Below are 24,734 nucleotides of genomic sequence, written 5' to 3' on the forward strand. Positions count from 1 at the left end.
TTGAAGGAAATTAAGGCACATTTTTTGCGAGTTTTGGCTATTTTTCACCATCTTTGGTCATCTCTATTGAAACAAACAGAACTTGCCTTCAGTTAGCAGGCACCAGTGTCAAAACCTTCCCCCTGAATTCAGACTCACGTTTTGATTTATTCATTCATTTTCTCTCCCTGACATCCACGGAGTCAAATTACGCCTATTATCCTTGAGAGCAATTGTCAGGGCGGTTTTATCTCCCCTCCCTGCGTGGAGTCCGTATGGATGCGCCAGAGGGGAGCTTTGCGCTCATAGGGGAGGGACGAGCCAAGTCAAGTTTGGATCGGATCAGGAAGGAGCGCACTGGCAGAGCGAGACAGGCGGCACCAGGGGACAGACGCGCGTTTTTAATGCCATTTCACGTTATTTCTTCCTCTCGTCGACTGGAACCAAAGAGTTCCTACGGAAAAAAGTGAAAAAACGATGGAGCCGGCGGCGAGATGTACTTTGCTGCTTGTTCTCGTGGGTTTGATGGCGCAAGGTAAGTAGGATTTATCCCAGGTTGGCTTTTATACGATGTGGATTTGATGTTGCCAGATAGGCCTACGTATAGAGGATTTGAGATCGTTTGGTTTAAAAGCAATGGAAGTGAGATTTACGCACGGCTGTGCCTCGACAGTCAACTTGGAGATTTTGTGATGGTCAAATCAAACGCTTTTCACTAACTTTCTCTTAATCTCTGAGCTGCGAGAAGTCGGAAAAGATGTAGAGGAGTTTCTGTCCGGCGCGTAAAAGCCGAAGAAGTTCCTCAGCCGTTAGAGCAATAATCATCGATAATCAGTCTCTGAACTTTTTCAGTTCTATCATAATTGTGAAAGTGACAACATAATCGTTAGACGTCCAATGATAAAAAGCCAAACTGCCCATTTTAGCCCTGTGAATACATGCAAAATGTCTCTGTGTCCCCACATGATCGTGTCAGAATCCTCGTCCACGAGTTGTTTCTCTGTTAACTAGGCCAACGAAATGACATGCAGAAGAATGCGAGAAAAGGCAAATGAATTTTGATGAATGCAAATGTTGTTTTGAGGCGTGAGTCGTGATTTCAGGAAACCAGAAGAGATTAGACTTTGTTTACAGGATCTGTTTCCCTGTGGACGGCGGGTGAGAGAGCTCGTGGGGTGACGCGGGGCCTGCGCCAACATTGTTTTATTCAGACTGAGGGCAGATAGATAGGCGCTTTTCAGTCAGGGCAGGGAGATAGTCCGTCTGCAGGCTTTTGATAAAAACCTTCCTCATTGCAGTGTGCGTCTTTGGATAAGTCTGATAACCTTATTTCGTTTTACCTCCTTTATGGAACAAAAACAAAGCTACATTGGCCTTTCTTCAGTGTGTTTGTTCCTGTACTTCTTTATCAGATGATAGAAATGTATTTTTAGACCCTTAGAGTGAGGGTGAATTGTAAAGTGGGGTCATTTAAAGGCTATTTCGATAGAAACCCCCCTACACAATGGGGTCTTTGGGGGTTACAAGTTGTATTTAACTGGGTTACGTTTATTAAGAAGTTTATTTTTAAGTGTACTGATGACTGAGACTAAGGCAAGGTGAGGCCTAAAACAAAAAATATAGCAGCTTTGACTGCAGACATTGAGTTGAAAATGCTTGGATGAGGAAGGAAGGAAGGAAGGAAGGAAGGAAGGGAGGGAGGGAGGGAGGGAGGGAGGGAGAATAGACTGAAGGAAGGAAGGCAACAAGGGATAAAGGAAGGATGGAAGGAAGAAAAGGAGGATGGTGAGGGGGGGCAGAGAGTGAAAGGAAGGAAGGAAGGAAGGAAGGACAGATGAATAGAAGGGACAACAAAAGGTGACAAAAGTAAGGATGGTAGGAAGGAAGGAAGGAAGGAAGGCAAATATTGGATAAAGAAAGGGTGAAAGGAAACAAGGAGGAAGCAGGGTCAGAGGAAGCAAGGAATGATGGGTGGAAGGAAGAAAGGGATAGAGGAAGGAAGGAAGGAAGGAAGGAGGGTAGCAAAGAAGGAAGGCAAATTAGAAGGAAGCAAAAAGCAAAAATAAAGAAAAAGAAAAGAATAAAGAAGGAAGGAGGAAGGCAATGAGGGAGAAATTAAGGAATAGAGAGAGGAAGGAAAGGAGGGAGGGGGCAGAAAGAAATAAAAGAATAATGAAGGATGGAAGGTGGGCAAAGATGGAGAAAGTAAAGATGGGAGGAAGGAAGGAAGGAAGGAAGGAAGGAAGGAAGAAAAAATATTAGAAGGATAAAAGGATAAATGGAAGTAAGCAAGGGACATAGGGAAAAGGAAGGGAATGGAAGGGAAGGAAGGAAGGAAGGAATGGAGGATTTGGTCCTTTTGAAGTACATGCAGAGAGTTAATCAGTGACCACAGCTGAGGCAGAGCCTGGCTGTGACCTGGAGCCACTCTGTGAACAGATGCACAGACGTAATTATGCAGCGGCATTTCAAAGCAGGAACGTAAACATTTGCTCTGAGGGCACAAATAGCAGCTATCTGATTTATGGAAGGTGGCAGATAGGCGCTTTTATGGTTTATCAGCCTCTGCACACATATTTTATTCTGTGCATGACCCTCTCGGCTGAGAGGTGTCTGTCTGTGTGTGTGTTTCTCTTCCACCATGTGGTATCTGAAGTCACGTGTAACTAAATCATTTGTAAATGTTTGTGGGAATTGGTAAACCTGAATCACAATCTGTAGTTGTAGTAAATATGTACTCTGACCAAGGGACTTATGGGGAGCATTTTAAGTACTCACTGGTATTTACTGGGGACCCAGATACAGCAGCTAGCATTAGCCAGATAGGATGAGAACTTTCTAAGCTGTGGCTCCAACATTTACCCTGAAGCTGATGAAGCTCAGAATCGTGTGATTTTCATGATCAAATCTGAGCAGGTTTTTACAAATTACAGTAAAATTTAAGCATTTCAGTGCACATTTATAGATTGTTATAAATATAAATGTTGGAAACTGTCAACATATTGAAAATGTTTGTTTCACCTACAATATTTACTCACGGCATCTAGATTAACCCTTTTCTGGTTATGTCTTTGTATTCCAAAGCACGTGATTAAAGGGCGACTTCGCCAATTTTACAAATGAAAGTGTGTGAACAGGTCCTGGGGAGTACTACTGCATACGTAAAAAAGTAGGATAAAGCCTTTTGTGGCTCTAGATGAAGCTGCATGTAATCTGACAAATTGCCTCCAGTGATGTCACTCAGTGGCTATGTTGCATTGTGGGTAATGTAGGCACAATATCTCTAGTTCTGCATCAGTTTTGATCATTTGTTTCTAAAATGTCCATAATGAGTCCAACAGTGTTATCAGAGTGCAATGCAGACCGGTGGACTGCTGTTCAAGACCTTGCACCTAGATTACCCACAATGCAACTTAGGCACTGAGTGACGTCACTGAAGGCAATTCATCATATTTTATTCAGCTTCCTCTAGAGCCATAACAGTCTTTATATCACTTTTTCACATATGCTTTAGTACTCCACAAGACCTGTAAACATTTCAATTTGTAAAATTGGTGAAGTTACCCTTTAAGGTTAAAAAAGGATCATAGTCTTGAAAAACTTGAAAGAAAAGATTGATTGACTGGTTTGAAGCAAGTTTTTGAGTAACCTAAACATAGAATGCAATCAGGGCAGCCGTTATGTTTCCTCTGAAGCATATTTCGCAAATCAAGTTATTAGACAGGGTTAAATTAAGTCACATACAAATCCAACCACACATTTACAGATGGAAAAACATCTTCACAATTCTACACATAAATTATCAAACGATTTAAGGTATGTTACTTCACAGATACACAGTTCATAAGTCTTTGAAGTCGTGGATATACGAGGTTGGCCTGTAAAAACAATGATACACAGACGTGTGTACACATGTCTACATAATAAATGCAACAGCACACCGCAGGACTACAAACTGGAGCAATCTTTCTGATCACCATTTATGTATTACCCTTATCAAAAACTGTGACACCACATCACATCCACACGCCAACTGTTCTGCACAAGGAGGTCCCTGTGCCTTCAAAATACATGCCAACACACGCAGAGTAAATAGCATGTACACATATATACAATATTTATTTTGCTTCCGGGGGTTTCAATGCGCTCCGACTAATGTGTTACCTCAGCCTGTAGGTATATTCATGATGCTGTCCCTTGTATTCAAATAGAGGCTGCTCTCTTAATGCATTTGAATGCATGACTGATGATCCGGTCAGTGAACTGTGGTGATAAATTGTGTGTGTGTGTGTGTGTGTACAGTAGCTGTGTGGTAACAAGGGCTTATATCACAGTCACATTTATAGAGCAGAACACAGAGCAGAGGGGGCGTGGCTAAAGAGAACTGAGTCATAGATAAATGCTTTGAGCACGCCTCACACCGACGCTGTAATCATAGACCTGTTTTAATGAACACCCAAACTGAGCACTAGATTTCACACTTTTACCAGATCATATAAAGTGTTTTCATTTCCACAAAAAAACATGTTCAACGTCAGAATATGTGTACAATCCCCAAAAAAGACGCATAGGTGATGATAGATAGATTTCTCTTCTCCTTCGTCAAGGTTAAGATGACATTTCCTGAACCCCAGAGACAGAGGAAGAATATGGCCACTTCAGGGCCTCATTTACACCCAATCACCAAGAAATGTACATTTTAAGATGTTCAGATATTGAACTACAAAGGTTGAATGACTCTTTTACATGAAACATATTCAAATTCATGCAACCCACTTTTTGGGGGGAAGCGCCTTGAGGGGGAAAGACGAGCAATTTCTTCTTGATCCGCTCATTTTGAAGGTGAAAAAAAAAATCATTTTCTTTCTGCATGTTAATGTGTGAGCGCACAGAGAGCTACTTGTGCAGTCTTCTGTGAATGTCACAAGGCTTTTAATAGCGCCATATTGGACCTGTATTAGTGCTGATATCTGCTAAAAAAATATAGAAGCAAAGACTGACACTCCATTTGCTGGAAGCACACACACACACACACACACACACACACACACACACACACTCAATCCCTACTCCACTATCCTATCTTCTCTGGCTCTTTGCACCTGTCTCTCACATTCGTGTGCTTCCAACACACTTTCTCACTCACAAATCTCCCAGGTTCTGTTTCTGTCATCAGCTTTCCACTTGGTCTTACTCAGTTGTATCTCTGTCTTCTCCGCCGTCTGTCTCCCTCCCTCTCTCTACTTTCCTCACGCCGTTTAATCTCCGTCACTTGACTTCAGCTCATTTCAACCCGGCTTTATCGTTACAAAAGGAAAACAAACAGTCTGAGCAGAGCCTTCTCGCTCATCGCAAAGCAATTACTCCTTTTTTATCCAGTATTTACAATATGAGCATTGTACATGATGAAGATGTAAAGAGTAAAAACACACTTTCTCTTTCACCCCTGTCTGGCTCTCTGTCTCTCTCACTCTCCTTTAAAAGCTTTTGCACGCTCAGGGGAGACTGGAAGCTAAATGGCTCTAACAGTATCCTCTCATAAAGCCCATAAAATGGTCTCTTCTTCTTCCATCACTCATTATTTGTCCTTCGCTCTGTTCCTCTTGTTCTCTTCATGCTCGCTCTCCATCATGGTCCTGACTGACAGTCATCTCCAGACCATTTTTTCTGCAGTATGCTGATGACCTCTAACCCTCGTGTCTATGGGAGCATTAAATATCTCACGGGATCTGTATTTCAACTTACTTGCTTTCTAAGTGGGTTTTGACAGTTTCTGCATATTGAGTTGAATAATTGATACTGTACATTTGAGTGCATTAAATGTACACGCTGCTGACTTGGCTGTAATCACTAACTCCTCTTAACGCTGCAGCTGGCTTCTTTTTTCTCTCATTTTGTTTAAAAAAATGAGTCCAATTGCAAAGATTACCTCAACTAATCATGTAAAACTACATAGATACACAGCTATTTGAGTCATATCAAATTGCTGTTTAAATTGTTATTATATTAGGACAGAGGTCGTCCATTAGCATGTCTATGTTGACACAGTGATCAAGAATTAAATGCTGCAAAGAGCTTCTACGTGGCTAAAACTAAAGCTGCACTAAACTGGAATTATTGCCAAATTGGTGTGCTGGCGTTCCTTACATCAGACCAATTAACCTGTAACCTCCCAATATCGACACGCGTTCCCTCGCTGCCATGGCAGCTCTGCTTCAAAATAAAAGCCAGAAGATGCTGTCACAGCTGTTCGTTACTAGATAATGTGAAAAATAACCCATATGACAACAAATACAAGATAATATCTAACATCGGCCCAAGCCTACTTCTATTCCATATAAAACATGACCCAGGTTGTGTCAGATGCTAATAAGGAGCCAGATGCACCTGCTGTTCTTCTTCAAATTTGGCCTTATTGCACATACTGTATGTGTATAAGTGAAGATTTAAGCACTACTAACTTTAACAGGGTTGCACCGCATAAACAAGTTCTTACAATGAGATTAGTCTAAAATATTTCAGGCCTACCTAGTAACTGCCAGGCACAACTGCTGCTTGGCTAACTCAATCATTTGACAAAACCAATGTTAGCCAAAAACATGATTTGATTTGATGGCAGAATTGCATTAAGCTGCTTTAGTGTCAGGGTCCTGTTATTTTGCAGGCTGGTACACAGTCACATTATCATGGTTCAGCCCACTGGGACACTTCAATAGAACAGAACCATGGTTAATGTTATTAGTCACACCTGTGCTTTGCCTGAATGACTGCTGTGACGCCTCATGTGTGACAGCTTGTGTTTCTTGACTTCTTTTTGGCAATGTTTACACATTCCTATGTCAGAAATTCTCCTGGTGAGTACAATTCTAGTGTAACTGAAAGGAATTAAGTGTTTGTGAATAGTTTTGCTGGTGGAAACGACAACTTTTGCAGGCAGCTCGTGCTAGCTAGCTTTTTAGCACAGGAAAACAGGTGAGAGTTACACTGGTAGACATATAACTGGAAACACAGATAGAGAGACAGCTAGAGAGAGAGAGAGAGAGAGGACAGAAATGTGATAAACCCAGATGAAAGTGGTTAGAACCTGTGGCTCAAATGTGAGCGTGTGTGTGTGTGTGTGTGTGTGTGTGTGTGTGTGTGTGTGTGTGAGTGTAGGATGCTGTTTTGATCAAAGAGGTGGTTTAGTCAGTGGACATGTAACAGAGAGCAGCTCTGCTTTTGTAATTACACTAACAAGTCGATGAAGCAGCATGTCCATTTCAGTCCATCTCATTTCTCAGCTTCTTTTATTTGATCTTTTAATTAAAATGACCTTTTATTCCCTCCTTTATTCCTTTTGCTATTGTTCTATTCTATTCTGTTTCTTGTGCGTGTCCAAACATACTGCTGGAAATGTTGTCTTTTGGAATGTTTCCCTTTTTTTCCACACATGGATCAGATACAACATGTTCTACCGTGCTGCCTTTAAACTCTATTTAAACTCTATTTAGCATAGCATTAGCACATGCTAGGCAGCTAACAGATGGAGGGCTATGAAGTCTGGATTCCCATAATCTGCTGAATGACATCTTAAGAAGGCTTTGCTTTCATTCTGTCTCAGCTTTCTCTCCTCTCCTCTCCTCTCCTCTCCTCTCCTCTCCTCTCCTCTCCTCTCCTCTCCTCTCCTCGTCTTGATGTTTTTTAAATTCCTCATGCCGTTCTCTTCAGAGGGTCTTCAGCACCAGCTGGGTTTCTGGTGTCGTTGTTATCTGCATGATGAGGGTTATCTCTTGCCTTTGAGGAAGGGATCTTGATGTAATAGGGTCAGCGCTGTTTCATCGTGGTTTTTAATGCCTTCTCCAAAGAAGTCCATTTCAATTAAGAGATTTTTCTCTCATCTATCCCAAACTCAGTTTTGATTTTTAGTCAAATGAGGACGGTATTTGAAGAGTTTAGGGGAAAACAACAGAAGCAAAATCTGCTGGTGTCTTTGAGGTGGCAAGTTCTGCAAAGTTCTTCTGATTGGTGGACGTCTTCTTTGTCTTTCTGCTTCCCGTGTTTCTTTGGTTTTTCTTTCTCACTTTCTTTGTCCCTTTTGCACATTCCCTATCCAATCCAGCTCTTTCCTGCACCCTCTCCTCCATCCACCAACCTTGAGAGCTGTCCAGCAGAGAAGAATGTGTTATTGATTTAGATATTTATAGAGTGTGATGGGGAGCGAGCAGGGTTTTCTGCGTGACAACTGAGGGCACTGGGGTCTTGAAGCAGGAAGAGTGGGTGATCATCTTCACAAACTGCGGGAGTGATAGCCGCTGTGACTCAGTCGGCCCTCAAGGCAGCAAACTGTGTGGGGAACTTTCAACTAGTCGCTTTGATATGGTACACTTTGAAAACGTGCGCGGCTTATACAACCAACAAAAACTGGTTTATCATGATAAAGATATGAGATATGATAAAGATTATTTAATATCACATCTAGATTTAAAGTTATAATCTGAACGATTTCAGTCCTGGTTAATTTGGCATTACCAGTAATTGCTGTTGTTAAAGCAAGTGCAGTGTAATACTACAGGACCCAGAATGTGGGATTACAAAAAACTAGTGGCCAACAGTGCACATTGCCTATCATTAGTTTAGGAAAATCTTGATATTGATTTGGGGACAATGACATGGCTGGCTAGCTATCTAGCCATGTTGTTAAACATACTGTCAAATTAGATTTACTGTTTGTCAACTGTACACAATGTTATTGACTTGAATCTTGCTAGCATAACATTAGCTTTCTGTCTAAAGATTTTTATGAGCTGAGCAGACTAGTTTATCTTCCGATTGTTCTATTTACAGGAGCAGTAAACAACATTTCCATTACATAAGAACCAAATGGCATTGTAATAATTGTTCCAGGTATTAGTCAAGCCCTCAGGTGTTAGATAGAGATAGAGAATTATTGCTTGTGAAAAACTTTATATGTGATCACAAAACGCATGAATACATAAATGAATGGTCATATTATACCCATGGTATAAGCGTCACAATGCCATTTGAGGTGTTCATCATCAGGAAATGATGGACTCCCCAGAGGTCTCCACATCGTCCATTAATTCATGATGATGGACACCTTGTTGAGCACTTTATTTAACGGTGACAAATAAATTGCATTCCTTTGGTTTCTTGGCAGTAAAAGCCACCCCCTGTTTATGCTTTTAATGTGAAGCATCAGCAGAGGGAAATGATTGGTTTGCATTAGCAGTAATTTAATACTAATCTGATACACTGAGGTTTTTATCAATGAAATCAAATTCTAAATGTAACACTGTTTCCTGTGCATCCCTCATACGTAGCAAGGTAATTTGAACATAGATGAGAATGGCAGACCCCGCCACTAAAACTGATATAAATAGGTTATTACTTAATGTTAATGTGTGTGTTAATTGGCTATTGGTGAAAAAATACCAACCATCAATAGTACCAAAAATGTAGTTTAGTTTCAGGAAAATCACAAGGATTATTGAAGGATTGGATCGGATTAGTCGGGAGAGTACAGTTTTTTTTGTCATATAATATTGAGGAACAGAACTTCTCCCACAACTTGATTCCAAACCTGCACTAAAAAAATAAATAAAAATAAATAAATAAATAAACTTTCAGTTCTTTATCACCTGCCCTCAGGCTACAGTCTACAACTCCTCTTCACTAAGTTAAAATAGCTTGCTCTGCATTTTTTAATATCAGCATGTAGACATGCTGATATTGTGCCTCAGGCTGTCCAGGCTTCTTCCTGGATAATTAGTAAATAAGGCCCTTCATATTTTGATTATGTATACAGCACTGAAGCAGCAGTCTAGACCTAAACATAACTCTATTTAGGTAAATTATTATAAACTGTGTCCTCATACAGGAAGAACTCCCACAGCTGCCAACACCCACCTATCTATATTTACCATTAGTCAGGAGAAGAGAGGAGGACATGCTTGTCACAGTGATTTATCTCCATTTAGATATTACATTTTTTATTTGAGCTTAAATGAGTTTCTATTCTAGGATATGTTGGATATGGTAATATACCACCTGCCCATAATTCTACAAAATAAGCAGACACGTTTTGGGCTTTTAAAGTGATACTACTCCCACACACGTTTTGTAGTAACAACAATGGACTGATGTGAGGCAGGGGATTCATCTGAAATGGGCTGCTTCCATGTTGGACTGACTTGAACATTTACTGTAGCCATGACCTTGAGGTATAACAAACCCGAGGAAAATATATTGCCATTGTAAAGTACACATTCTGCATGTTGAACCATGGCAACGATACACACTGAATGGTGTGTATAGCTCAGCTGGCAATATGATGACATGCTGTAAACATGAGATCAAGTGGAGGTAGAAATAAACAATCTGAGTCAATAATGTAGCTACCAAAAGATTTGTCACCCTGGAAAGTGTGTTTGTATTTGATACTTGATACTTAAAACTGCAAGAAAGGCTGGTATCAGGGAGAGATTAGGTGAAGGTTCAGTTTCTTAAATACTGTTTAAATATCTGCAGTTGTAAAAGCTGAGAGAACAACCTAAATGTAAGTCTGTAAAGACAGTAGGTCACGGGTCTAGAGGGCAGGTGATGGCTTTGGAAACAGGAGATAATGAAAAAGGCCTCACGGTTAACTGAACTGAACTGAAATAAATTGAGGCAGTGAGACTGAAAGCCGTCGTCGTATCGCTCAGGAGGTCAGGTTGAAAGGTCACTGTGGGGCATCTGTGTCCTGAATGAAGTGATGAGTTTCTTCCTCCCTTCTCTTATTCCCAGTTGAGAGCAGCAGCAGAACATGAATGTCATAGATCAAATACTTACTAAAAAAAGAAAACAGACTACATGTGATATACAGCTACCATTCAGGGTGGTCATGGCTGTTTTGTGCTTCCTTACTTTACATTTTCCAATGCTATGACTCCATTTAAACACCCCAAAAAGTCTTCTCATGTCACAAACTTGTTCAAAGTGGACTTTCAACTCTAAAGATCTGAGCAGAGGATCTATAATCTAAAGAGATTTCTTTATAGATGATTCATGAGATATCATAAAACATTAATCCACACACTCAAAAGACTCGACTGATGTGACGCTGCATCAAAACTGGAATAGACTATTTCTATTTTTCTCTCAGCTCCCGATAAAACTAATGCGCAGCGTGACTTGAGTTGATTTGAATGGACTGATTATCACTGATAGCATCAGCCTTTCAAAATCTATAACATCATCGAGACAGTTAGATTTCTATTGGATTTGGAAAGTGTTTTTTATATCACTTCTTTTTCTTTCAGTCTCTTCCTCTCACTCATCCAGTCACTGATCACTCTTAATGTCTCCGTCCATTGTACAGAATGCTTTTCATCCAAGGCAGAGGACCGGCTGTTCAGGAAACTGTTCAGAAGATATAACCAGTTCATCAGACCAGTCGAAAATGTCTCCGACCCCGTCACAGTGGAGTTCGAGGTCTCCATCTCGCAGCTAGTCAAAGTTGTAAGCTTCACACCCATAAACACACACACACACACACACACACACACACACACACACACACACACACACACACACACACACACACACACAGGAGTAGATATTCTTATCATAATGCGTGCACAGCTTATAACAGCTCAGTCTGACATGATGTTAAAGGTGTTTTAAACACCTTTGCACTTCCATTTCATTCAGCTCTGTACGTCTTGTCTTCTAAGTGTGCATGAACAAAGGTGATCAAAATTATGTTTTACTTACAGCGTCCTCTCAACAGTGTGTGAGTCTCTGTGAACTTAGAGACGTCTTCCTACGAACATCGTGATCATATTTCATACCTTTTGATGCAGAAAAGGCAAAAGATAAGCTGCAGAACGAGAGAAGTGAAAGCCGAAAGTGAATGCAGTCTTTATTTAGTCTGCTCAATTTCACGGATTCGGAAAATGCCACACAGTGTTGTTATACACTGCTATTTTGCTTTGGCAATGTTAAGTTTAATGCGGATGGGGGATGGTGGTGTTCGGGGTTTGCGGCACATCCGCCAGTGAAAAGAGGTTTTGAGCTCAGAATGGAAATCCTCAGATTAAGAGAAAATTGCCTGCAGGAGCCTTTTTCAGACCGGACTGATATGTAGCTATATCTGCTTGCTCTGCAAGGTGAGATTAATCTAAAGGTGAGTGTGTGAATGTGGGTGCACTGACTGAATGTGTGTGTCTGTGCACATATTTTCACATGTCTGTTTGTATACAGAATATGAGGCTTATCTGTATGTGGTTTATGTGGAATTTAGAGAATCACATGACTGCAAATCAAACTGAATGGGTCACAGAAAGGTAGAGAGGACATCTCTTACCTCTACATTTATTATTAACTTACTCATGACCTTTTCTGTCAATCAACTCCGGCCCCGGAGGACAAAGAGAAGGGATGAATTCCATTTCTTTCCAACAACACACACTCTCTCACATGGACACACTCAAACACACACATGCTGTACTGGCTAACAAGCTCTCCTCCTCCTCCTCCTTGTCTCTGCAGGATGAAGTGAATCAGATCATGGAAACAAATTTATGGCTCCGACATGTAAGTATAAGAACACACACACACACACACACACACACACACCCCATCACACACAACATGCAACACTATTGACATAACCCCATCTCTACAGGAGTCTACAGAGAGAGAAGTAAGTGAAGATTGACGAGGGTTCATGTGTGTTAGCACATATCTATGCATACTAAGCAGTCTTCAATATGGGATGCCACCGCTCTGTTTCTCCCTCCCCTTGTGTTTGTTCACATTTGTGTGTGCGTGTGTGCATGTGTGTGTGTGCGTGTGTGTGTGTGTGAGAATGTCATACATCACTGAAATGTTAAACACAGTAAGAATAAAGGAGAGGGGACAAGTGAACATAAAGATGCTTATCTCAGATAGACACCAGAATGCAATCAGCTTGTGATCAATGTTAGCATTATGTTGAGTCACGCTCTGCCTCTCAGCAGACACAGACCCTGAACTCCTGACCTCACACAGCAAGCTATCCTCCCAAATAATGCGTTTTGTCTCTGTCTTCCAGGCTGCGTCTTTTCTGGTACCTTTTACCCATTTTATTTTCCATTTGTCCTGTGCTGAATCTGTATTTCCCTTTAAAAAAACATATAATTTAAACTGCAAGTGATAATAAACATAACAGACATTGCCTTTTTAAATCAGTGACTAATTGCATTACATTGGACAAACAGCTGTTGGATGCTGATGCGATTCAGTGATGGATAAGACGCTCTGATCTCTGAGCTCTTCAATTAAAATGCATTGAAAGACCCGTATAGACTGATCGTATTTGTTGTTGGTTATGGCTGAGCTGTTTATTTATAACAAGGCATCACAAATGAGAAGCTGTGTCAACACCACAGTCACTGATAAACACTTTGAATCGCAGCCAGTGGGATTACAGTGGTAGCCATTTTAGGAAGCCCCCCTCGATGAATGTATTGCATCTGTTCTGCAGTAACACTGCAGGGGATTCCTCCTGTAACAGAATACAGTGTTTCTAAATGTGTTCATTTTAGGCTCCTTAAACCAAACTCCATTGACTACTTTTATGTTGGAGATAAGAGACCTTGATTTCAACAAGTAAAAACTGTACACTTACAGACAGCCTTTGCGTAAGACTCATTAAATAAGTGATCTTCGGCGGGCTGTAAATGTATAGGTGATTTATAGCTGAAGTGTGCTTACACACAAGAAGCAACATTTAAGAATACTTTATCAGCTTATGAAAAGTTTAGTTTTTATGTTTTTTTCAATATTTTTCTTTTTCTGCTCTTTATCCCGTATCTTCTTTTCTCCCTGTGTCCGTTACTTCTGTCTTTGTGGCTCGTTTTGTTTTTTTGTCATTTTACTTCCTGTACTTTTGCCCCTTATAAGCCGGTCAATATGAAAGCTACAGTAAGGCACTGTACAAAAATTACTGGTGTGGGGACGAGGGCTTAATCCCATGTTTTACTTTGGAAAGCAAGTTCTTATCGTCAACCAGATGGGCCATAAATGTAATAAATAAACAGACAATTATACAGTTATTGCTACATTTAATAATGATATATTGATATATGAGTATCTCTACCTAAATTAAATATGATAAATTATGTTAAAACTCTATTACTGTGATTTATGTACATCTATTACTGAATTTTGAATGTCAGTTTGCAGGCTGGCTTTTCTATTTATGTCATTGCATTTTAGTTTTTTTCCCTTCTTTCCTGAGAAGGTCTCTTTTATTTATTTTATGACGTAAATATTTCAGTTTGTCAGACAACCTTTAATTTGATTGGTTGCTCTGTTGCTTGGAAGAGATTCAGTCAAAAGCTACCGAATCAGACCAGTATCTCAAAATAGTATATGAGTATCTAAGGATGTTGTACCCTCATTTAGTATGTGTTTAATGGAATAATGATAAGGCGATATTACATGATCCCAAATTTAAGAAAAATATAACAAGATCTGCGTCCTATTTAGCTACTGTAAGTCACAAACTGTGACTGTATAACAATCTATTCCTTGTGGAAATACAAGCTGTTCCACACTCTGGCAACCTGTTATACTGCATTAAACAGAAACACACATCAAATTTACCAGCATGTTTAAATGTACTCACTGTATGCTTTTCTCATTGCTAGATTGTTGTGTTCATAGATAGTAGGTGTGTGTGGATCATTTTATTTTGTAAACGGTGAGCCATAAACCTCGACCTGGATCAGGAATTACATCTCCAGCCAATCAGATTGTAAACACTCTAGATAGATAAATGGAAAAGCCACTGTAGCATGAAGTGGTTAATTAAACTGCTCCCAGGTCATAACTGGGTATAAATCCGCCGTGCTAATGAATGAATTCATTGTGAATGGCATGCAAATAGCCAAGACTAATGGATCTACGGCTCATGAAATATTACCCTCAGGTATGTTGACAGAACAGCAAGTGAGCACACACATCCTTTATTTCTCCCCGTTCTTTATACAGATATGACTAATGTAGATGTCTTGTTATTTACTTATTGAAGCTCCGTGGATGTATTACCAGGAGGAATTGCACAAAAAACATACATGTTTGTGCTTGATTTTCAGTAATAAAAAAATGTAAAAAAGCAGCAGCAGATGCTCCTTGAAACTCATGTTTGTGTCTCTAAACATCAGATTTTTAGCTACAATATCCTTATTTGGCTCTACTGTAAGACATCAAAGGAAGTTCTGCCTGCAGTATAAATATGTATTTCAAAATATTCCCATGAAGGGGGATGTCTCCAGTGACTAAGACTGTCTGCAGTGTACAATGCAAAACACAAAACAGATGGTTGACTCCTCAGTATGCTCACAATGTTTTTCTCTCCCTGTCTCTCAGATTTGGAACGACTACAAGCTGCGATGGATGCCAGCTGAGTTTGACGGGATTGAGTTCATTAGAGTTCCATCAAACAAGATCTGGAGACCCGACATTGTGCTCTACAACAAGTGAGGCATAATTATCATCATCATTACCTTTACCTTGTTCACTAGTGTTGCCATGATTATTAGAGATCTGCATCAGAAAGACAACAGCAATGGTTTACGAAAAAAAAAACATTCACGTTTTCCTGGAAAGTGACCTCTCCAGGGTCACTGGTTCTATGTACGAAGGATCTCCAAGACTCTCACCAGAGTCTTGGTCTTGGTTCCAACACCTTCTACTGTCAATATTGCTTACTTTTAATCCAGACCACAATCTCTCTCAAACTATTATAGCTGTACTCAATACCTTGATTGTAGCAATGGGTTGAATGAACCCCCCAGTTCCCCTCACCTCTAGGTTTCACAGCCTCACTCTTACCATTGTCATCCCTGAGGCTTTGGTGGAGACCAAAAAATAGATTTCCTACAAAACTGAATATTGGACTTACATCCATCAAATCACCAGAACCATGACTCCAAATGAAGGCTAATGTTGGTCTATTTCTGCAGATGAGTAAAGAGGTGATTGTTACTCTCATGTTTGCCATAAAAAAGTCAAGTCAAGTAAACATGACAGCTGTTTACAGATTGTACGGCCCCAAAAAAAACAAAAAAAACCATAAACAATTGTGTGTTAGCCTATTGTTTTTGAAACTTAAAGTTGCTGTTAGCGTCATTGTTTTAGCTAACTTCCTGTCCGTTTTGCAGTCAGCGATCCCCTCCCTCCTCTCTATGTCACCACATGAATGTGCAGCAGTAATCAGCCGTAATAGCAGCAAACTGTCTGTGCGATCACGAACAGACAGGACCGTCTCCTTATGGAGTTCTCTGTCCTGACTGGACAAACTGAGCAGGGATACCAGAAAATGTTTTCTCATTTACTGCATGAGCAGGGCGAGGAGAGACATAGGTTACTGACCAAACACTCACCACACACAATAACAGTTATTGCTGTTGGAATATAGAGCTATTTAAAACTTATTTGATTCAAAATATATGACTAACAGCAGCTTTAACTAGACCTTTACCCATTGAGTTGGCAGTTAAACCACTCATATGAAGACACTGACAAAAAACCTTGTAATTTCAGCATGAAAACCTGTTACTAACATCATGAAAATATGACATTATTGTCCAAATTCATTTAAGCGTCACTTTCATTTATCCCTCCAGCTGCCACACTGTGAAACACAATATACTGTAATAACTGAAATATGCGAACATGATTGTCTATTGTTCAGGGTCAGTTTGTGCTCTGCTCTATTCTACAAATGTTAATTATGGTCTCACTTATTTTTTATACATACAAAGGTGACTCATAATGTTAATCAAAGGCAATTTTGTACTTCACAATACTATGTAATGCAGCTTCATTGTCCTCTGGCTTTTAATCCTAATGCTCTCTCTCACCTCCCTATCTTCACCTTTTTATCTTCTCCCCTCTCTTATGTTCCTCGCTTTCATTTTCTCCTCGCCTTCCCTCTCATTGTTTGATGGATCCGCCTTTGTCTAACCTTTGTGTCCTTTTCAAAACCCACATATGCTTGTGTCATATCTCCTCATTCCCCCTCGCCACTGGAATACTTGTGCTCGATTATGCAAACACACACACACACGTCATACACAGCGCTGTAGGTGATTTCCTAGTGGAGGATAAGACCAAGGCTCTCCTGAAGTTTGATGGCACCATCACCTGGGTTCCCCCAGCAATTTTTAAGTCCTCCTGCCCCATGGACATCACCTATTTCCCCTTCGACTATCAGAACTGCTCCATGAAGTTTGGCTCCTGGACTTATGACAAAGCCAAGATTGACCTGGTACTTATTGGGTCCAAGGTCAGTGTGACTGTGTGAAAGTCTGCTGTAACTATCAATTATTTATCTCTTATATTATTTTTCTGTCCTTCCTACCTACATGAAAACAACTAATTACACTCATCCAATCAGATACTGCATGTATTTACTGTAGGGATCATTATTATTTTTTTCTATTGGAGGGAGCTCCTGATGTCATTTCCTCTTCACTTAACTACTTAACTACTATATTACTGAAAGATTGTGTTGCCTTGTTCAGTGTAAACAATAGTGCTAAGCGTCTTCTTGCAACAACATACAACAAATTGGGTGCATGTAAACATGAAGTCTGTGAAAATCAGCTTTAAGTTATTTGGATATTCTAACAAATCCATTTTTGTCAGCAAAAAGAATGAGCCTTGTATTGTGTTGACTAACAGGGCCTAGCCTGGCATCGCCAGACTAATTTGCAAATGTGTATTAGTCTGCAATCTCTCAGTCTCATTTCCAAGGGGCATAATCATTCACTGTAAAAATAGCGAACAGAGCCACCGTGACATCACCCATAGGTTTTCTAAAGAGCCAAAATGAAGCACAAGGTGGGTGGTGGTGGAGGGGTGGAGCATGAGTGGAGCTGAAGCTGGAAGCTGCTAACAAGCAAAAACGAATTTCGCCTCAAGTTAACAGTGTGAGTTTGATTGAGATCATTTCTGTGTATTCAAGTTTCTGTCATGTTTTTTAACATGTATTTGCCCCAAAAAGCCAAATACCTGACTGTACATTACCAGCAAGAAAGTGAACAACAACCGGCACTGAGGGTTTGTGTGTTTGGGTTTGTGTCCAGTTTGGTCTTTGACTCAAAGTTAGCAAACACCAGATACTCTGTTTCATTCCCCCCATAAAGTTGCCATGAGCAGGGAAATTAATGTCTTAATACCATTAATTTTGTACCAGGCTGTAAACATGTTTATTTTTGCTGCATGGTTGGGCATTTTAACATGGACTCCAACAGGAGTTGACTCACTTTTGGAGCCAGCCTCAAATTACCATTCCAGTACTTCCTCATTGGCTTCATTTTTCATCCCTGGAGGTTTCCGATTGGGAAACAGCCGCAGAACAAAACGCCCGTGGATGCAACTGGATAGACATATACCCAATCAGAGCACCAAAATGATTTCTATTTGACAGTTTGATCTGAGTTTTGAGACCCTGGTGTGATTAGCTTGTCACAAAGCAAGTCACAGACAGAGCTCTCTGAATAGGAGGCTGGTCAGACGTATCTGTCAGAGCAACTGAAACATGAGCTTGCAAATTTGTTTGGCTCCCAAGCTAGACATGGCCCTTTTAAGAATGGTAAGTTGATCCTGAATGTTGTGCTTGTGTTGAATCTTTATGTGATTTTAAGACCATTATCCATCTCCCAGGTGAACCTGAAAGACTTCTGGGAGAGCGGTGAATGGGAAATCATTGACGCTCCAGGCTACAAGCATGATATCAAGTACAACTGCTGTGAGGAGATCTACCCAGACATCACCTACTCTTTCTACATCCGGCGCCTGCCACTCTTCTACACCATCAACCTCATCATCCCCTGCCTCCTCATCTCTTTCCTCACAGTGCTGGTTTTCTATCTCCCGTCTGACTGTGGTGAGAAGGTCACGCTCTGTATCTCCGTCCTGCTCTCCCTCACTGTGTTCCTGCTCGTTATCACGGAGACCATCCCCTCCACGTCGCTGGTCATCCCGCTCATTGGAGAGTATCTGCTCTTCACAATGATCTTCGTCACACTCAGCATCGTCATAACTGTGTTCGTGCTGAATGTACACTACCGCACGCCAATGACCCATACTATGCCGAATTGGGTGCGCTCAGTGTTTCTCAAAATGTTGCCGAGGATTATGCTGATGCGGAGGCCGATTGACGAAGACAGCAAGGCTCGGGGGTTGGACAGCAGTGGGGAGGCAGGAGGAGCTGGAGGGGGAGGAGGAGGCGGAGGAGGAAAAGGAGGAAAGAAAAGGAAGAATAGCTTGATGCAGGTAAGGCCTCCCCATCCCCTAACATAAGGTCCAGGTCTGGACTATTTAATTAAAGCACAGAAATTTAAGGAGGGTATGTCTCCCTTTCACCACCTTGAGAAGGTCAAAAACCTGATCAAGACAGGTTAGATGCATGACACCTTGTCTTTCCCTTTTCGTCATGAATTCATGTTGCTTCAAAGACTGCACGTACTGCCGGTTGAAAATCTAGAAACTTTTCTTTGCTTGTAAAGAAGTTGGTTCTTGCACACAATGTATATACAGTATGATCACATAAGTGCCTTATGGTCAATACTGAGAAGACCTTATTAAAGTTTTACTACCCAAAACACTGGAAAGAAACAGGTCTGTCCTTGAAACACCTTGTTAAAGTATACTGCTAAGATCCTACTGATATACCCCACAGATCCTTTTGATTTATACATTACTATTACCTGAAAAATGTCGACTTTTAGTTTAAGCAGAACGTGAAACTTAATCTGACCTCTGCTCATGATTCACAGCAGGTTGGAGGAGGCTCCCTCAACTGTCTGGAGTTCGGGGACAGTAAGCTCTCTTCCGTGGAGGGCTGCACTGGGAAGAAATGCCCCTGCCCCTGCCAGCATGGGAAGGAGGCCCCAGAAACACCAGAGATGGGGAAGGTGACGCGTCAGCTGAGTCCACAGAGCATCAACACAGTGGTGGCCTTTTCTGTGGTGTCACCTGAGATCAAACAGGCCATCGAGAGTGTCAAGTACATCGCTGAGAACATGAGGAGTCGCAACAAGGCCAAAGAGGTGAGTCATTATTTTCACTGAATGACAGTGAGAGTAAAATAAATCAAATGCAACACAGATCAAGATCCACTGATGTTCAGTGTCTTCCAAAGAATTCACATATACAAATATGGATGCTCAAGGTGTTCCTTTTCTACATTTTTGTTGTTTGCTTTCGGTCAGATTGTTGTCCTGGGTTTGTCCTCAGAAAAATCTAAGTAAATACCAAGGTATTGTTTTATTTAGGGCAATACAGCATGTTTTCCATAATACTTAGAATAAACATATTTTTAAATGTCAGTAAGCTTTTGCTAAAATAAAACCACAACTAAGGAGGGAGACAAGTGGAAAGTGAAAGTGAATCGAAAAGAAAATCTAAATCCAAACTTAGCAATATGTGAAAAATGCATACTCAAAACTAATTGTGGGCAGCATAGTGCTAGACGAACCACTAAGTGCTGCAAACTGGTAGTTTAGTTAGCTGTGGTTACCAGGACAGGGAGCTCGGGAAGTCTTGGTGTTTGCACCATTTACACAGGAGCTTTGGACTGGGATGGGCTGGGGGTAGCTGGTTAGCATGCTAAATTAGATGCTTACTAACACAGATTCTCTGAGTCTCAGTACACAGTACTCATATTGTCAAAAAATGTTATTTCCCCATAATTTTAGTCAGTTTTAAATGTTTTCAACCAAAACACGTATGGACAATATTGCACGTTTAATTAAATTCCCCCAAATGTCTTTTTAATTATGGTGACTGGTATTGTGAGGATAAGCAGGTGGTGTGGTGTGATATTTTGAGAAAATAGCAAAAACGCTGGTAGGTGCTACCCAGGGAAAAGAAAACCTCCAAAACTGTTAGGGAAGGAATACACCCAAATAACATGGCATTGAACAAACATTTCTTTGTCTTTGCAGTTCCAATTTTGGTGATACCTAGCTCTTATTCCTATGGAGTATAAATGTAATTTTGGCAAGAGTGTAAAATATTAAACAGTGGCAAGCTGCTTCCAGTTATTTAAAGATTCACCCAACCACAAACCAAAGTTGGTCTTTACCTATCAGTAGTCATTTCTATCAGTAATGACAACATTGTATTTACGTGGCTATTTGCTGAGATCTAAGAACATCACTAAAAGGAAGTCAACACAAGCAGTCCGATGATTGGCCTTGTCATGGCACATGTGACTGCTCCCAACAGGAAAATAACAGGTGTAATTAATCACATTAATAATGGCGCCGTCCCAATAAGTGTCCCAGTGAGTTAGCATGCACGATTCTTCACAGCAGAGATTTTGACCCGTCACCGGTGTTACTAATAGCATGAACGATGACTCTGTGGTATTCTAGTGTCCCAGTCAGTCATGGCAGTGTGACAGTGACAGTCAGCAGACAATTCAAGAACTTGCAGATAAGCAGCTAAATTCAGCCAGTAAATATTTTATTTACATCTAAGCTTGCTCCTGCTGTGACACATCAACATATTTTCTGTGGAAAAGGTCCATATAAAGGCCGTGGGAATGAAATGCAGCCGTTTTTTGTCTTAACATTATTAGTTCGACCTGCTTTTTTCTGCGATGACGCACCAAAATGTCTGCTGCGAAAAAGGATTATCAGACAGAGTTTAAGCAGACCTTAATGGGTCAGCTCTCGTATTTTGAAGACAAAACAAAGACAAACAGTGTAATTATTATCCAAGCTAATGTAAACATACATCACAGCTTACAGTTTCCTGGTTCAGTTTGGACTTAATAGAGCTGTTTTCTTGTGCAATGAGGGATTCAGTTCCAGTGGTTCAAGTGGTTTTGATAATCATGCTAAACTATGGGCTTGTTTACAACCATCTTACTGCTCGTGTTTCTTTATCAGACTATCACACAGAGAAAAATGTCATAATAGAAGATAGAAATTATGCCCAAGCTATGACAATATGGTACAAATTCTAATTAATCTCATTTATCTTTTTAAAGATGACACTGCACATCAGCACAGTTTTCGGCAAGAGAAACAATACAAGACCGCCTCTATTGTGTTGTTCCATAAAGATAAGTTGTAGTTACTGTACTGTTGTGTTGAATTTAACACCAACAACAGTAAAATGCTCACTGTGTATTCTGCAAATAAAGACTTTTTTAGGAAATACAGTAGCCGACAAAACTTTTCCGATCAAGTCTCGTTGGAAATCTGATATTGTAGGTTTTCTAAACTTTATATAAACCTACAGTCAGTCATGGAAAGCAAACAGACAGCGAATGTGGTCGATGCATAATGTATTTATGTAAACACGCTCCAAGCAGCACTGGCCCCGGGAGCGTGCTGCTGTGATCCAGGGCAGCATTGTTGCAGATCTTAACCTGCCTCATAAGTGAATATCAGCGTAAGTTAGAACCAAATAATTTTAGATTTGAGTGGAGAGCTCTCCCTCCTCCCTCTGTCAGTTATAAATACAGTGGGTGAAATCTCCCAAAGGGGAGAGGCAGCCTTTGATATGCAAAACTCGTGGCTCAATCAGCTTTGTCAAAACGCCTGTCGCTTCTTTTGACACCGTGGTTTGAATGTGATTATCATAGTAATTTCCTCCTGTGTAAATTATGTATCAATTTTCTGTTGGCTTAAAAGAAATCTTCAACTCTTTTTCTTCTTTCTTTGTTTCTTTCCTTCTTTCCATTCCTGCTGTGTAATTCTCCCCATCGACTCCCACAAACCTCCCACCCTCTGAGATTCTGAACCACTCTGTTTCCTCTCACTGAGCACCTCTCCTCGCTTGTTTTTCCAAAAATCTCCTCACTTTTCATCTTGCATTTGTCACTGCTGACACTGTCCTCATTGTCGTGTCCCCTCCCTCACTCACAGGTGGAAGATGACTGGAAGTATGTTGCCATGGTGATCGATAGAATCTTCCTTTGGGTGTTTGTGACCGTGTGCGTCCTGGGAACCGTGGGCCTCTTCCTCCAGCCTCTTTGTGGCTTCGTCTCATAACTGCTATCCGAACAGGGTTCATTGCCGCCCTGTGTCGACCAATCCTGAACAAGTGACTAACTCTCAGTTCTCAGTTGACCAATCAGAAGACAGAGTTTTGAGTCCTAAAGCACTACTTGGTGTGCAGGTTTTGCTTCTTGCCTTTTGCAGAAAGCAGTGATGTAGAAATAATGAAGGTGAGAGTAAAGGGTTGGTAACACTTCATTATAACTATCATTGATAAATGTTATATTTGTAGTTAAACTTTAGTTAATGGTTATATGACTGTTAACAAACGATGAAATGCTTTATAAACCATTTTTTAAGCAATTGTAAAGGTTTATAGACATCACTTTCAACTTTACAATAAACAATTGCATAACAAATAGTTTATAAAGCATTGTATTGTAATATTAACTAAAGTTTAATTAACTTTAAATTTGCCCTTTACTAATGATGGTTATTCAGTGTTTCCAAAGGGTTTAAAGTTTTTAGACTGGCTGATAAAGTGCAGATACAAAGGTTGTAATGCCTTAATTTTAAGCTTTTTAACTAACACACATTGACGAAGTACCAACATAATTCCTAAAAGTGTTGCACTCTGTCTCTGGATAAAAGTGTGTTCTTTCAGCTTTCATGAAGATTTGAACAAAGTTCAAATCTTCACAAAGTTCACAAAATTAAATTAAAAATGTTGTAGATCCCGGAGATAACTAAACAGACTGTAGTCACAAAGAAGTTATTGTGTGTTGCAGCTCTTTGTTGCAAATTTTACATGTTATCTCCATGGACTTCATATGCTAACACATCAAAGAGTAAAATTGAGGTCTTAACTTACTTTTGACCAAAAACAGTTACAGTGTTTTGGCCTTGTAGTCATGATGCCTGCATAATTAAAAAGAGGTATGTTAGAGTTTGGCTGGGAACAAAACTTGGCACATCTAGTAGTCCTTCAGGACTGGAACCTGAGAATCAACATCCAACAGATGTGAGCGAACTGGGAACTTGTCCACATCCAGTAGATATGACACAAACTCTCCTGAACTCCACCCTGCAGCAGCCAGTTAACTCTCTCCCCTTTGAGCTGACTGATGACTGTCGTACCCGCTCCCCAGTCTGATTCATCAAGCTGCTCCCTGTCAGAGCCAATCGCGCTCACCGCTTTTTGTGTCATTTCCAATTAGAGTACCGATTTCTGGCGCACTTGGCAGCGCTTTATACAAATAAGGGCAGGCTGTTCTTCTTTTTGTAATTAGAAACCATGTGTTTATAAATGTTCTCTCTGATTGATGTTCCACAAGGTAATTGGTTGGCCTGGTAAATATTGGATTAAATGGTACTTGATGAGATGTTCCTGAAATAGCATTGCATTAATTAATTCATGAGAGGATTCTATCATCCAATTCCATGGCTATTAATTCAATGTTTTCTTTTTCTTGTCACTTTTGATTACTTTTGTTATTATGAGCAAACATGCAATGCAAGAAACATGCATGACAGACATTTTGATTGCTTTGACCACAAATATATTGTCCTCTGATTACAGCACTAGAAGGGTACTGCTTCAGTGATTTGATTTCATTTATCCCCAGTCCTTTTTGGTTATATGATGCGTTAGAAATTCACAACTCATGCTAAAGGGAGAAAACATGTTTGTATGAAATGATCTTTGTCTTTCTTTTGTCTGATTGTCTTTGAACTTAAAATAAATGCAATATTTCTTCAAATAAA

The 24,734-nt window shown here is 40.3% G+C and overlaps 1 protein-coding gene across 1 annotated transcript; it reads left to right on the top strand.

The window, feature by feature from the left end:
- Window positions 1–382: 382 nt before the first annotated feature.
- chrna6 (cholinergic receptor, nicotinic, alpha 6) lies at window positions 383–24,734 on the top strand. The gene is made up of 8 exons (XM_073473696.1): window positions 383–514; window positions 11,339–11,478; window positions 12,511–12,555; window positions 15,376–15,485; window positions 17,089–17,296; window positions 18,679–19,290; window positions 19,794–20,066; window positions 22,899–24,734. Exons 1-8 carry the CDS (start codon window positions 457–459, stop codon window positions 23,022–23,024), a joined length of 1,572 nt encoding a protein of 523 aa, XP_073329797.1. The 5' UTR covers window positions 383–456; the 3' UTR covers window positions 23,025–24,734.

The sequence above is a fragment of the Pagrus major genome, chromosome 1 (assembly GCF_040436345.1).
Source record: "Pagrus major chromosome 1, Pma_NU_1.0".
Lineage (NCBI taxonomy): Eukaryota > Metazoa > Chordata > Actinopteri > Spariformes > Sparidae > Pagrus > Pagrus major.